Source organism: Nannospalax galili, unplaced genomic scaffold (genome assembly GCF_000622305.1).
Source record: "Nannospalax galili isolate Female #2095 unplaced genomic scaffold, S.galili_v1.0 scaffold880, whole genome shotgun sequence".
Classification (NCBI taxonomy): domain Eukaryota; kingdom Metazoa; phylum Chordata; class Mammalia; order Rodentia; family Spalacidae; genus Nannospalax; species Nannospalax galili.
Genome location: NW_008345873.1, coordinates 288207 through 304838, shown reverse-complemented (window position 1 = coordinate 304838; position 16632 = coordinate 288207). Strand labels below are relative to the sequence as shown.

General features: G+C 39.9%; 1 protein-coding gene across 2 annotated transcripts in view; it reads left to right on the top strand.

Moving 5' to 3' along the window:
* Positions 1 to 16632, top strand: part of F8 (coagulation factor VIII) — a 111070-nt gene that overhangs the window by 64294 nt on the left and 30144 nt on the right. The window contains exons 19-22 of one of the 2 annotated variants that reach the window (XM_008842039.3): positions 803 to 919; positions 1364 to 1435; positions 4482 to 4567; positions 7743 to 7898. In XM_008842039.3, the coding sequence (XP_008840261.1) occupies positions 803 to 919; positions 1364 to 1435; positions 4482 to 4567; positions 7743 to 7898 (431 nt within the window). Of the gene's footprint in view, positions 1 to 802; positions 920 to 1363; positions 1436 to 4481; positions 4568 to 7742; positions 7899 to 16632 lie in introns of those variants that run through there. The other variant, XM_029567771.1, reaches the window with a different exon arrangement.

Sequence of the window (16632 nt, the reverse complement as noted above, 5' to 3'; positions counted from 1 at the left end):
TTCCAGTAGTATGTTGGGTTACTATCTGGAAGAGCCTTTATCCATCCTGGATAACTCATTTCTTAACCCCTCAGCACTCATCAATCCCTGGCTTCTTTTCTTTTTCTTTTTTTTTTAGATTCATTTTTTAAAATATATTTTTATTGAATTTTCGTGGGTTTCATACAATACATCTTAATCATATTTAGTCTCCCCTTCTTTATCGGCACCCCCCATAAGCTACCCACAAGAATTCAAGCATTTTATCATATATGTTAAGGCCTATTTATTGTTTTATTTTTAATTATGTGTATTTGTGTGTGCCTCTGTTGGTATGCACATGTGAGTGCGGTGCCCATGGAGGCCAGAAGAGGGTATCAGATTCCTTGGATACAGCCACAGCTGACTATGAGCTGCTTGATGTGGGTGCTGGGAACCAAACTCTGGTCCTCTACAAGAGTTCTGGTGCTGTTAACAACTGAGCCATCTCTCCAGCACACACACACACACGCACGCACGCATGCACGCACGAACACGCACCCCCAAAACACACACACAGACACACACACACACACACACACACACACACACACACAGACCTTCTAGCAATTTGGAATTTGGAATCACTTTACTTAGTGCACTAGATCTGAGATGATTTTTCAGAGCAAATATGTCAGATAAGAAGTGCTTTGCACTTCATAGATCAAAGAATGTTGGAACTGAAGTTGATAGATGTTTTGATATCCCATCTTCCACATAAGCCAACATATTCCATGCTCATTTTTTAGTGAAAAATAATTTTTGTTCCTTTTGGCTTTGAAAGGTGTTTCTGAGACAGTGGAAATGCTACCATCCAGAGTTGGAATTTGGCGGGTAGAATGCCTTATTGGAGAGCACTTACATGCTGGAATGAGCACTCTTTTTCTTGTGTACAGCAAGCGTGAGTAACTGGGCAGAGGCTCACTGCCTACACAGTCTACTTCTACACAGCTTTTCTCTTTCTTGAAGTGATTGTCTTCGTCAAGAAATAAATTCAAGCTCCTATAATCATTAAATTTAAAGTGAATATTTCTGATAGAAACCATCAAGAGTCCTCAGAGGAGGCGAGAGCCTTGTACACTTTGAACATGAAGTTCTGGTATTTAACAAAATGGTGCTCAAACAAAGTCTTCCTTTTCACAATAGTAGATTTTGGATCTTAATTTTTATTCAGTTACCAAAAATAGCTTACAAATTTCACTGTGAGTAGATTTATAACCTTAAACAAGTAAGAGAACCAATTCTAATCTGCTTATCTAAAAATATTACCATTTGTTTGTATTTTACTGTTTTCATGAGTTCTGTGTCATTTCTAGATACTGTTAGATACTGTGTTTGATTTTAGAGTGTCAAATTCCTCTGGGAATGGCTTCTGGAAGCATCAGAGATTTTCAGATTACTGCTTCAGGACAATATGGTAAATACTATTTTTGCTGGAAAGATCTTTTTCATTTCTGTTGAGTTCAAATAACCAATCCACCTCCATGATTTTCTTTTTTTTTCTTTTTTTTTCTTCTTTGATGTATTTATTTATTTTTATGGGGCTTTTGGCTACTCGATAACATTCCCCCCTCTGAAGAGTTAACCCTAAAATCTTTTAAGGGTTAGATACAAGCTACCAAATACTTTCGACATTTTTGGCCTTTAGAACAGAGTATGTTGCTAAGAGGCCCAAGGACATTGTGGGTTTTAGCCAAGAAACTGGCTACTTTTCTTTGGGGTCTTTTTACCCTAACTGCCTAGCCAATTCCTACCTCCTATTCTTATCACACCATCCTCTGAAGGGGTTACCCAAATTGCAAATAGGGAATCGGGATGCAGACTGCTCTGCCTTCTTCCATGCTGAACAGGGATGCAGGGTGAGGCAATTGGAGTACCCTTTCAGTGGGTCTATCTAAAAGACTTCCAAATTGCATAACTCTTATAAGGAGAAAAGAAAGTCCTTGAATTGTGAATAGGAGATGCCAAGGAGAAATAAAGGCAAGAGTAATTAGCATTACAAGTTATAGACAGGGAACCAGAAAAAAAGTCAGAACAGGGCAAAGTTCAAATGTTCATATGCGAGTCCATTGGAATTTCTTGACAAGGGCTTCCAAAAGCATCCCTCTATGGGGTTCCTCCTCATTTTTCTTTTGTCTTCCAAGGCTGGACTCTAGAGTGATGGATTCAGGATTTGCTTTCAGGCATTTTGATAGCTGTTGGAGTGGTTAGAATCAGTGTCAGTTCCCTCTCAAAGGCTTCTAGATAGGGGGAGAAAACAAATTTATCCATCATTTTAGAACAATAGCTGATTGTCTCCCTTAGCTACAGGTGGGCACTACAGTATTGGAGACCAAGATTTGAAGTCTTACATCTGAGCAGCACTTTCTGGTTAGGAAGAAAATCATCAATGAGAAATAGTTGTCTAAATAACTTTTTATATAGACGTAAGTCTAATGTCTGGGAAGTGTAATCCCTTGAACTCTTAAAGAAATATACTGATGACTGTACTCTTTCGTTATATTTTCCTTTTGGGAGTTTAAGACCATACAGATGGCCCAAATAAATCAAGTTATTTTTATACTTAAGGTCATTTGAGGATCTGTCTCTCAGGGGCCACATGGGCTTGGGAGTAGCTCCTGGCTCCTTTCTTTTACCAGTTCCATATATGTGAAGATAAGTCAAAGGTCCTGCTGGACCATGGCTGGCTTCACTAGGAAGCATGGAGGAGATGTTTCCTCTGAGTTGACCCTCCTCTTTGTAGACTGGACACTGGTTAAGGCCCATCTCATGGGGTCTCCATGTCCTCCCTGAACAAGAGGAGAGGTGACTCACCACAGTTACAGAACATTTTGAGAGATGTTCCATAGTCCCCTGAAACTTAGTAGATCTTGGAGGGCAAGGTGAAAAAACTATCCTGTAAGTCCCTCTAAGGTAAAAAATCAAATATTCTCAGGTAAACCTTGACTAGATTTTGTTTGTATTTTGTTCCTTAAACTAGTTGACTAAACTATGACCATAGAAATTTTAAGATTATGTGTATATTATTTTTGTCTCATCCTTTATATATCATAACAAACCTACACAGACCTTCATCACTTGCCTAGGCTTTTCTGTTTATTTTGGAAAATATCTCCATTCCCATATCCTTTTAACATCTTTTCCTAATTCTCCTCCACATACACCTCTCAAGTCCATAGCTTTTTCTACATTTCCCACTGTGACACTCTTAATTTGGGTCACCTTCATTTCTCACTTGGGCAATGATACTGGCTCCTGAAACATCCTCCCTATTCAGTAGCTCCCTTGAGTCCATGCTCCTCAGTGTAGTAGAAAGCTACACTTTCACTAGTGAGAAGAAAGTTTCTGATAAAGTCTATAGAAAGTTCTCACATATTCCTTTAGACTAAGGGTCTATTACCTGGTTCTGCATGGTATGTGAGCTAAGAATAATTTTCAGTTTTATTCACGTATAATACTTGTACAAAAAATGTCTTTATTTCATTGTCACATTTTCATTTTCCCATTTGGATATAATATACTTTGGTCGCATTGACCAACCCCTTATTACCCTCTCATATTCCTCTTCCCACTTTCCCAGTCTGCTTCCTCTTCCTAAATAGTTAACTTTTCTATTTTGTAAAATAAAAAATACATTTATTTATTTACTTATTTATTTATTTATATGCATGGATGTGCACATACATTTGGCACTCAAAGGACAACATGTTGGAGTCAGTTTTCTCATCCCACCATGTGGCTCCTAGGGATTGAACTCAGGTCATCAGGCTTAGTGGCAAGTGCCTTTAACAGCTGTGCCATCTCACTAGCCTAACTTTTCATGACATGTGAAAATTATAAAATTCAAGTTACAGTGTCCATAATAAAGCCTTATGCTTCCACGCAGTCACACTCACTACAGTGGCAGTTATGTAGTTACAACCGAGGTTATATAATCTGCCACTCTTAAATTATTTGCTACCTACCCCTTGGCTCAAAAAAGTTTGCCAATCCCTGCTTCACAGGGAAAAATTCCCCTTGGAAAAGAGGAACTACTTACCTTAAGAGTTTCTGGATGGACAGACTATGCTTTTTATTTCTTTTATTTTTATTATTTTTCATTATTTTTCCATTTTCTGATTTTTGCAACAATAAACATACATTATATAATAAATATTCATTATGGTATCACTTGGGGATTGTACGCATAGCTCAGTAGGAGAGCACTTGCCTAGCATGTGCAATGCCCTAGGTTCATTCTTCAAAGGAAAAAAGGTAGGATGTACAACACCAAGAACCAAATCCTTCAGACAGTAACCAATACTGGCACACTACAATATTTTTCTGTTTTTCTATAAAAATATTTTTCTGTTGTCTTCTCCACAAGTAGGGTTAATCTTTTGTCTAAATAGTACTGTTGTTCCCAAGTGTTTAAGAAAAAAATCAACTGAATACATAATCTCTTTCATCTTTCTTGGGCAAAGGACAGTGGGCTCCAAACCTGGCCAGACTTCATCACTCTGGATCAATCAATGCCTGGAGTACCAATGAGCCCTTTTCCTGGATCAAGGTCAGAAAACTTCATCCGCGATGAGAAATGTATCACATTTGATCACATCACCAATTCATCACACAAATTCAAAGCATCACACATGCCCTTTTATTCTGCAGTCTTTCCCATAGCATCAGTTACCAGGTGGAGAAACAATATACTAGAATGGCTTTTAATTTGTGAAAAACTATTCATGGATGGAAAACTTGAGAATAGAATCGAATATGCAAATGTGTCTCATTTCTTTCCACTGGGATTAGAACATTGGAATGTTTTCTGTAAAGCTGAAGTCACCTTTCAAAACTGTTTATTAAATGTCTCCAAGTGAGTAGGTGCCCCTGACTCCTCCAGTACTTTTCATTTTTATACAAAAGAAGTTGCCCAATCTCCCATTTTCAAAGAAAATAAATTGTAGCTTCTTTTGTAGAACTAAGTCTGTCTTTCTCAGAAATTCTATACCCCATGGGTGTTAGGAAACACATACTTCATGTAGCCCAATGTAGTGAACTAGGATGCCATGATACTTGAAGTAGTGTGTTTAGTCTAACCCAATGTCTTTAATGCACCACATTAAAAATAAACAGGAAATTCACCTTTAAAATTTTATTTTTAGTGTATGTGCATTTGTGGTGTATGTGTGTATATGTACATGTGTGTGCCTATATATGCATATGTGGAGGCCAGGGGTCCATGTTAGGTGTCTTTCTCTATTACTCTCCACCTTATTTTTTATGACGTTGCTCACTGAACCTGGAGCTCATTGTTTAGCTAGACTAGCTGGCCAGCAAGCCCTGAGTATCCACCTGTCTTCACCTCCCATTGCTGGGGTTACAGGAATACACAGCCATGCCCAGGTTTTATGTGGGTCCTGGGGATCCAAACTCATATCCTCATGCTTGCACAGCAAGTACCTTACCCACTAAGCTGTCTCTCCAGCCCATGAGATTCATCTTAATAATACATTTTATTTAAATAAACATATTCAAAAATAATATCATCTAACCTGTGATCAATCAGGCTTGTGACCCCTTCAAAAGCAGATAAGTGAGATTTGGAGGGTGATCTTTTCCATGCTACATGATAGGTAAGTTTGGAAAGCTAAGTTCCTTTTTGTATCCCCAACAGGAAACAACAAACTATAAATAACACTCTGTTGAGGTTCCACTTATAAAATCTGGCCCATTGTTTCAGCTTGCCAAGATTCTGTGTCCCAAAGTATTTCCTAGTCTTCTCAATTTCACATCATTTGCTGATTAGATCAGCGAACTTTTATTACTTCAGTGATGTCATGATCCAAATAGTGACATGGACTTCCTTAGTATGTGCTCAACACAAATGAAGCTAGTAAATCCTTACCATGAATATCACAAGGTAGATGCTACTATGAGCATTATTTCAAAGGAAGAAACCAAATCATACAGATGTTATATAGCATGCCAACTCACACCAACAAAAACTGGCATATATATATATATATATATATATATATATATCCCTTTAGGTTGATAATCATCTGTTATTAGCTTGTGGTAATTGAACCAGTTACATATCCTTTTAATTGAATTATCATTCAATCTCTCTTAAGATACAGTATCCTTGTATTAGTTTCTTTTCTTTTTTTAAGTTACTTTTCTATTGCTGTGATAAAACACAATGATCAAGGCAAGTTATAGAGGAAGAGTTTATTGGGTTTATGGTTCCAGAGTCCATCACAGTGGGGCAGGCATGACAGGAGGCAGCAGGAGCAGACAGCTAAGTGCTTACATCTTCAAGCAGGCACAGGAAGCAGAGAGACAGACTGGAAGCAAAGCCCACTCTCAGTGATGTGCTTCCTCCAGCCTTACCACACCTCCTAAGGGTTCCATGACCCTCCCAAACAGCACCACCAAATGTGGACCAAGCAGTCAAATATTTGGAACCTATGGGGGGCTTTCTCATTCTAAGTATCACAATCTCAAAAGGGGATTATGCTATCTGCTCCACTGAAACACAAAGAGTTGAGGAAGATGCTAACAAGGAGGGGAGTTCAGAGAAACATCTTTTATGCTGACAAGAAGTAAAGGGTGCAAAATAGCCTGGCCCATTGGCATGCAAGCATTGGACTTGCTTGAAAGGCACTAGGCAACCAGGATTGAACAATCAGCAGCAGGTGATTAGCAGTCCAATTGGCAACTGTCGTATTTGTGTTGTTGCCTCAAAGCTAACACTGTATACTGTGAAACTTATTACTAACCTTGCTTACTTCTAGCAGAGATTTGTCTATTATAGTCACAGTGAAATACTTGGCTCCATAAATACATGTAGTTATTTACTTTTTACGTACTAACCCATTAAAAGATGCCAATTAGAAGTTAGAAAAGACACACCAAGAAGATGTAGATAAGCTTGGCACTTCGCCAGGCATTCCTCGGTCACAGAATATAGGTAGAATGGCAAGGCTTTATTAGATTCACTAAAAGACATAATAGTAAGTGGTTCTCCCCCCCAAAAAACAAAAAACTTCTCATACTCCACATAAAGAAGCAGTACAAGCCAAATCTGCAAAACGTGCAATTCTTGGGATTGGAGACATGGCTCAGCAGTTAACACAAAGCAGTTAGAAAACTCAAACAGGTTCACTGTCTTAATGATCTCAGTCGAATAACAAATGAAAACAAGCAAAGAAACTTTCATAAAGTAGTACAATAATCTTCTAGAATGAAGTTATTATATACAACATGGAGTGAAAACATTACTAAATTTGTCTGAGTCAGGGAAAGTTAATCAGGAGAAATATTTTCTGAACTAATACTTGAAAGAGATATAGCAGTTTATCCCTGATAATGCTATAGGGATAGGTCTGGTCTGGGGAAAGGAGAGGAGATTGACTTTGACTGATGCAGAAGTGTGGGTAAAGCATTAAGTCATGCTGGTCCATATATGTAGTGCCATGGGTGTATGTGAAACAACTCAATGATTTGGAAGTGGTCTGGTTGGCCAGGAAGTAGGGAATTCAACAAGCACCTTTCCTACGAATTCCTACCATATATCCCAGTGTCACACACATGTCCACATCTCAACAGTACTGCCTGCTTCTCCTGAACATGCAAGGTAATCTGTAGCAATGAAGAATCTTCCTAAGTAGACAACTAATAACAATAAATTATAATTTTAATATGCACATATTAAAATAAGTTGTTATTTTAATTGGTAGGTGGATCTTTTGACACCAATGATTATTCATGGCATCCAGACCCAGGGGGCCCGTCAGAAATTTTCTAGCCTGTACATTTCTCAATTTATCATCATGTATAGTCTTGATGGGAAGAAGTGGCTGACTTATCGAGGAAATTCTACTGGAACCTTAATGGTATGTAATTAGTTCTTTCAAGAGAATGCATGTAAACTGTAAAGGGCTTTTGACAGATGACAAAACACACTGAGCTTCCACAAACTCCAAAGCTGAATTTTCTCTCAGTGGGAAATAGGAATGATTATGAAAATATGAACATAAAGTCAGAGGTTCAATATCTCATAGATGATAGAAATACAGATGTGTATTATTTTAAGAATGTGAATTTTCTCATGGGCAACTGATTGAAATCCCCAGCAGTCAGTACATGAAACACTTGAATTTATTGGCCAAAACCATGAATGGAGTTAATAAGATCTGCCTTTCACATAAAAGAATGGGTAAAACTTTAGGAATTCATTCTCTATGGGTGAGCTGAAGGCAGTTCAACAGGCATAAGTCCTTAGCATCATTGCCTATACTTTTCTCATTTTATAACCCTGATTAGCTGCTCCAGAAATCTATTCTAATTCTTTCTATGCCCCTCCCATATCTTACATTTTCATTTATACTGCTATTACCACAGCCCAAAGCCCCATTCCTTCATACTTGGTCTATAATATTCTCTATATATTGAGGTTATAGGCAGATATGACTTAGGAGCTAAAGATAAAAATTACAGAGTTGTAGTGACAAACTGCTGACAGAAGATACAGAGGCCAGTAGATCTCTGTGACTTCAAGGCCATCCTGATCTACAGAACAAGTTCCAGGCCAACCAAGGGTACCCTGTCTCAAAAAAAAAGTTTCTGGCTATTTCTAGTTTGTTTTTAATCACAGCTGAATTTTATCAAATACTTTCCCAGCACTTTTGACATAATCAAATTTATTTTTCCTATTTTTAAATTATATTCAATGATATGCTAGCAAGTGACAACTAAGGAACAAGGCCTTGAGTTATAGTATTTTCTAATTTCTATGATATAAATGCTACTATCATTCCTGATTTCAAGCTACAGATGTGATGTCTTAGAATGTACAATTGGGAAGAGGTATATATACAAGTGTCACATGCAATTCAGGCAAGGCATTCCAGCATGCCAATTGTGCTATATTCCTTGGAAATCTTCAGTCCTAGTGTCAGTGGTGATGAGGAGACCTATTTCAGTACTACTACTGGTAGCCTGAGGAGTTTCCCCTTTAGGGACCTCCACTCAGGTAAAACTGGATCTTTGACTATGCTACAGAAAAGAATTTCAGGCCAAGTCAGAGTGAAGCAAGGTTAGAGAGTTTATGAAGTATTTATAAGAGAAAGTACGTGCTTCAAATCTAAGTGTGGGTGTTTAAGAGAAATGCTTAAGAAAAGGGCAGCACATATCCCAAGACATGATTCTATGCTTCTAAAGAGAAAGGCATGCTTAGGTGATTTTACAATGGTTATGCATATATAATTCTATTATATATGATTCTATTATACATACATATATAATTCTTTGTCTTTCTAAGTTACATTGCTCTGGGGATATAATTCATAGCAAGGTTTAAAAATTAAGCAATTTTTTAATTAAGAAAAAAATTTAAAATAAGTCAAAAATATGAGGTGGTTTACTTTCTTTTATCTCAAAGAATTTCCTTTTTGTTAAATTTTTTTTTATCTTTTTGAGACCTTTTTGGTCTTTTCAGATCTCCCTGTAGCCCCAGCTGTCCTGGAACTCACTATGTAGACTAGGCTGGCCTTGAACTCACAGAGATCTGCCTGCCTCTGCCCCCCCCAGAGTGCTGGGATTAAAGGCATGCACCACCACGCCCGGCCTAAGAATTTCCTTTTATACATGAAATTGTAAGGTAGTTTCAGAAAGTTCGTTGTTTGGGTTTAGAGATGAGAGGAGTGCTAATATAGTCAAACTCAAGGCTACAAACTTTCTGGGCATACGTAAGCAGAGCTTGTTGTCTTTAACACCCTTGTTTGAGATGTCTTTAGAAAAATAGTACTATCTCTATAGGCAATTTTAGTTTTTCATTTGTGTTCAAGTTTCTGATTCTGGAATGAGGGGTTTCTATCCCTTCTCATGTTCCAAAATTTTTTCCTGTCTTTTTATCCTGGCTCAATAGCATATTACTTATTTAAAACTTAGCTGGATCCAACTTGCCAACATTTATCATGTCGCTAAATTCACAAATAAAACTGGCTTTCAGGAGTGGGTTATTAAGCTTGAAAATAAATTGGGAAACTATTCTAGGACAGTTTGTTTAATGTTGTAATCACATACTTAATACCTCTTTATTTCGCGGTGGCAGATAATTGGCTATCTTTTCCATCCCTTCTCTGGTTCTTGGTATTTTCATTTTCTGTAACTTTAACTGCTGTAAATATGTACAGGAGAATCTTGTCTCTCTTCATATACCATGATGTATCAGTCTGTGTGCACACACATGCCTATTTTTCTCCTTCTTGCCCCTTGATCAGAGTTGCCGTTTGCTTATTTTATTGTTTCTTCAATCAACCTACCTTTGAAAAGAACTGTTTTGTAATTCGTTAGTTTCTGTTAAAAAGTTTACAAAAAAAAAGCTGGGTGTGGTGGCATACACCTTTATTCTCAGCACTCAGAAGGCAGAGGCAGGCAGATCCCTGTGAGTTCAAGGCCAGCCTGGTCTCCATAGCAAATCCAGGCCAGCTGTGGCTACAGGGAGACCTTGTCTCAAAAAACACCAAAAAAAAAAAAAAAGTTTACAAAGAAAAAAAAAAATCTATTATGTTCTTTTGGCTTATTTTGGTCTCCTAGAGTACAAAGTTGAATACCTAGCTGATTTATTTTCAATTTTTGTTTTACATTACAAGGCTATTCACATCTCAGGAGGGTTATTACTTTAATATTTCAGTTACTGAGCAGGTAGTAGGTTCTAAATTCTAATCCAGAGCGCACAGATTTGACCTGCAGCCTGCTTATATATGGATTGTGAATTAAGACTGGCTTTTGAATATTAAAAGGATTGTAAAAACAAGGAAACAAAGACGACCCAACAAACACCATTTATGGCCTGTGAAAGCTAACATGTCTCTCTGGCCCTTTACAGAAAAGTGTGTGGAGCACTGGTATAGTGTAAATGGCAGAAAAAAATATGTACAGTTAACATTAGTCCATTAAGACACTAGAACTCTTCCATCCCACAGCTTCCCTAATTTGTCTTGATCTCGCTCTTGAACAGTGGTTCTTAGAGATTTTCTTTTTAAAATATGTAGCCCAGCCCAGGCTGGCCTCAAACTTGAGATCACTCTGCTCTGTCTCTTTAGCATTTGCCCACTGGCAAGCACCACCACAACCAGCTCTCAAAGGTCTTTGTATCACCACAAATAAAATACCCCACCATAAGCAATATTTCTAATTATATGCTCATTTTCCATGGATCATTTTCCTTCTAGTACATAACTCAGTGCTTTGTTTCCTCTACTAACCAACACATTCAGCAATACGCCTGGATTTGGACAGTGTCCATGTCCCTGTGCAAGAGGGCTCCAACCCACCATTGTGCAACATTCCTGGGAAAAGTTCCTTCAGTCAGACTATTTGGGGGTTTTTTGTTGTTGTTGTTTTGTTTTTTGTTTTTTTCTTAGACAAACAAAACACTAGGTCTCACTGTATAGCCTTGACTGGCCTGGAACTTGCTATGTAGACCAGGCTGGCCTCAAACTCACAGAGATCCACCTACCTTTGCCTCCCAAGGGCTGGCATTAAAGGCATGTATCACCACACCCAGCTATTATATTAGTTATTTAAATAAATAATAATTCAGGGGAGAACCCAAATCTGTTAGAAGGATCAGTATAACTGCCACAATTTGCAATAGTTTACAATATTTGCAATATGAAGTTTGACTTGTCCACATAAACTAAGAATCGTTCTCTCTGGTTTTCAAGTTATGTGGTATCTTTTTAAAATATTTGTATTTAGGATTCTAGAAATCAGTGTTAATTTTGATAGTAAAGTGATAGGCGTATTAGAAGAGAATTTGCACCAGGATGCATTGTAGGACTCCATTCCATCCAAACTCGGAGGGAGTTACCTAAATGAGGCATGAGCAAATGGAACACAGCACCCTGAGTGTGTGCTGGGGTTCTGCTTATATACCCAATACACGAATGCTGCCTTTTCCTCTCTCTACCTCCCCCACCAGCATAGCCCCAAAGAAACTTCTCCTTAAACTTTGATCCAAAAATCATCACCAGGTACACATCAAAGCACTAAACTTTTTTGTCATAAGAAGACAGATGACCAGACCCACAGCCAGGATTAAGAGGCGCACACCAGTAGAAAAAGCAAAGGAGTAAAGTCGTACGCACCCTTACTACATTTGCAAATGTTTGGACTCGGTTTTCGGGGCTCTGTAACAACCTTCATGGCATCCAAGTGAGTGGAGAGAATTATCTCACAGGAGCTTTCCTATACTTTGCATCACTTCCACATTATTGGGAGTAGAAAAGGAAACAGAAAATAATACCCAAATCCCATCCACTTTGAAGCATTTAGCTCATTGTGACAACCTTCCACATCTCTCCTCCAGAAAGCACCAAACAAAAATTCTGCTCCAAGCCGAGTCCTTAATATCACCCCAGATGAGTCCTAAGACAAAAAAAATAAATAAATAAATAAAAGCAACTTAAGGAAAAGTTTGTTTGTTTTGGCTCACAGCTTGAGGATATAGTCCATCATAGTAGGGAAGGTGTGGCTGTGAGAGCAGTTATACCTGGAGTATGGGATGCTCCTGCCCACATTCATGGTGGGTCTTTCCTTCTCAGTAAAACCTCACCGGAAATGCCCTCACAGACAGTCAGTGTGTCTCCTAGGTAATCCCGAATCCAGTCAAGTTGATATAATGAAGATTAGCCATCACAAGGACTATATATAAAACTTCACCCTAAATAATTTATGTTCCCAAAGTTAAACTTTTAAGAGGTTGTATTACAAAGACTTTGTATTATTGCTTTCAAAATGCAAAATTAAATAAACCTAAGTAGGTTTTAATTTTGTGATGTAATAACATGCATACTAATGTAGCCAACTATAAGATTTCAGCTGAAAGTTGCAGCATGACCTCCATTACAAGTAGCAGTTGCAATACAAAATACATCTATCAGAAGGGTACTAGGTACTACTGGCATGGGCATTGCTGAGCTGGTCAAATCTACAATGCAGTAATCCTAGTAAGGGTCTTTGGCAAGTGAGTTCTCCTGTAGCTTCATTCTTTGCTCAGTATGGGCCAGGTTTCCTGTACTTCGGGGGATGAAAGGCCTGGTTCTGTGTTTTACTTCCTAACAGATAGGTGAGCTTGTGAGATAGCAGGTGTTACCCGTAGGTTAAATTTCAACCCTCACCCCCTATACAGGATGATCAAAGTAGCTTCATCATGGATTTAGTGTTGTAGCACCTGCAAGGCTGTGTAAGACATATACAACTCTGAGTTGTATATGTACAACTCTATTACCACTTATGGTGGAAATTAAACGAATAAGAAACTTGATCAGGAAAATATCTGTATTAGTTACTTTTCTGTTGCTGTGATAAAACACCATGACCAAGGCAACTTATAGAAGGAAGAATTTATCTGGGATTATGGTCCCACAGGGTAGAGTCCATCATGTCAGAGAAGCATGGCAGCAAGCCACAGGCATGCCTCCAGAGCAGGAGGCTAAGAGGGAGCCTACATCTTCAATGAATACAGGAAGCAGAGAAGGCAAATTGGAAGTGGGACAAGGCTACGAACCCTCAAAGCTGGCCCCCAGTGACCTGCTTCCTCCAGCTAGGCCACACCCCATAAAGAATCCATGACCCTCCCCAAACAGTGCCACCAACCGACCAAGTATTCAAATACTTGAGCCTATGAAGGACACTTCTCAAACCATCACAATATCAAAATGGGTTAAGGAATGAATCATGATGTCAGGCTTTCTGGCCCAGATATGTATTTCCAGCTATTTAGGAAGCTGTGGCGGGAAAATAGCAGCTTCAAGGCCAGTCTGGGTGAGGAGTGACTTAAGGCTTGGCTGGGTAACTTAGTGAGACCCTGCCTACAAAAAGTAAAAAGGGAGTACCAAAATTGGTAGAGCATTTACTTAATATGCATGAGGACTTAGGTTCAATCCCAGGACCACCCAAAACAAGGCATGGCAAAATCAGTTTTCCTATTCAGACAGCTGTACAAATTCACTGTCCAGAAATTCACAACTGATCAAATTGGAGAGGGAAGGAATATTTCAGAGATTCTCAATTTTACTATTGCATAAGGCTTTGTTTATTCTTTGAGAATTTTTTTTTCAGATTTTTTTTAACTTTAAAAAAAAATTATGGGGCCAGGTGTGGTGGCACATGCCTTTAATCCCAGCACTCGGGAGGCAGAGGCAGGCGGATCTCTGTGAGTTCGAGGCCAGCCTGGTCTACATAATGAGTTCCAGGTCAGCTGGGGCTACAGGGAGACCCTGTCTCAAAAAGACCAAAAAAAATTATTGAGAATTTCATACATGCATATAAGGTGTTTTGATGAAATCCATGCCCACTCCCTCCCCTCCAACTCCTCCCATATCTCCCCATCACTTTTTCCTGACAACTTCTGGGGGAAAATAAAAGTATTCTTTGAGAATTTTATATGTATATATAATGCATATGCACTCCCACTCTCCCCTCCAGTTCCTCCTGCTGTCCTCCCACTCCCTTTCAAAGAAAATATAACCGTTGGGGCTGGAGAGATGGCTTTGCAGTTAAGAGCGCTGACTGCTCTTGCAGGGGGCCTGGGTTCAGTTCCTATACCTGCAAGGCATCTAAGAACCATCTATAACTCCAGTTCCAGGGGATTTGATGCCCTCTTCCGGCCTTTGCAGGCATTATATGCATGTGGTGCACCTATACACATGCAGGCAAAACACTCATACACATAAACTTTAAAAATTAATATATATGCCACTAAGTCAAAACTTACTGCTACCCAAATGTAAATGGGTGTGAAACTGTCTACTGGAGCATGGTCAAACTACCAGGGGCCATATCCCTGAAGAAAACTGACTCTTCCCTCCCCCAAAAGTCATCAACTGCCAGTAGCTCCTCAGCTAGGGTGGGGACTTGCATACCCCTCCCCCACTCCACATTGACATGTTGACTGATCTTATGCAGGCAACCACAGCTGCTGTGAATTCATGAGTGCAACAGTCCTACTGTGTTCAGAAGATGCTTTCTTAGCAGTCCTTCCCTCCTAACCACTAGCTCTAAAAATCTTTCTGTCCCCTATTCCACAATGTTCCCTAAGCCTTGGGGAGGAGGTGTGACAAAGAAGTCCCATTTAGGGCTGAGCACTACACACTTACATACTTTTTTATATTTTATTATATTTATTTTCTGTGTATGAATGTATTGCCTGCAGGTGTGTAAGTGCATCATGTGGTGCAATGCCCACAGAGGTCAGAAGAGGGTGTCAGATCCCCTGGAACTAGAGTTAAAGATGGCTGTTAGCTGCCATGTGGATGCTGGGAACCAAACCCAGTGTTCTGCAAGAGCAGCCAGTGTTCTTAACCACATAACCTCCAGTCCCTTATTATCTGCATTTTGACAAGTTGTGAATCTCTGTATTCACCAATGTCTGCTGCAAAAGAAGCTTTTCTGGTGAGAACTGACAACTGATCTAATCTATAGGTGTACAGTTATGTAGTTAGGAAACAGTTTAATACTATGTCAATTTATCAAAATGGTAGTTACAGGTTCTCCTCTAGTGTCTATGAGCTGCCTAGCCACAAATTCTAGGCCAGATTTGTAGTACCAGGTATGAATTTCCTCCTGTGGAGGTCTTAAGCACAATCAGAAAGCAGTTGCCTACTCACATAACATACCATTATTACACCCATGGGTATATTTTGTCAAGCTGATTGTTATAGTAGCTCACAGGGTTCACAGCTGAGTAGGACTTTTCTCCCCTAGGAGCCTTCATGGCACCTTCTGATACTATGAAAGCTAGCCAGCAGAGGAGTAAGTTTCTGGGTCAGAACCAGCTTCTTCATGTCCGTCCTGTGACCAAAGTGTGTGGTGTCTTCAGCAACATGGTCTTTACCATCAAGTGCTGGTAGGCAACTAACAGCAATGGCAATGGCCTATATTTTTTTTGGGGGGGGGTGTCTTCTGGGACATCCCCGACCAACAACTCAACGAGAGGTATCCCATATCTGGCACTGTTTTGTCAGCCTATGTCTTCTGGGAGAAGCATAACCCCTTCCAAGGGTAACTCCATTTAAATTCTTATGAGAAAAGGCAGAACCAGGATGTCTTTCATCTTCTGTCCCCAAAGGCAAATGCAACAGGAGAAAAGACTGTTCAGGTGAATTCAGACTCCCTGTCCCGAAGGGGAGACGGTTTCTTGCAGAACAAGGTGAAGGAGGTGGTTCTGCTCCGCAGTCAACAGCGGCCACATCTCCACCTGCAGCATCTTGATGGCGTCCGTGTCCTTTTCGTGGGCAGCCATGACCAAGGACTGAAGGAGCAAAAACAGCTCTTCGGGAAGCTGGCTGGTGCTGTCCTGGCCATGGCCTGCGAAAGCCTCCCAGGAGTACTTCTCCAGGGTACGGGCATGCTCGGGCAGCAGCTTGGCGGGCGGGGGCTGCAGCAGCAGTAGCAGCAGCACACGGGACACCTCGCACCTGACCAGCACGTCGGAGAAGGCGCCCAGCACGCCCGGCGAGGGCGCGGCAGAGCCCAGGGCGTGGTCCGGCGGCAGCATGGCGCCCAGGGGCGGGGCCCCGCCGGCTCCGGGCCCAGGCTGCTGAGGCCCCGGTGCGGGGG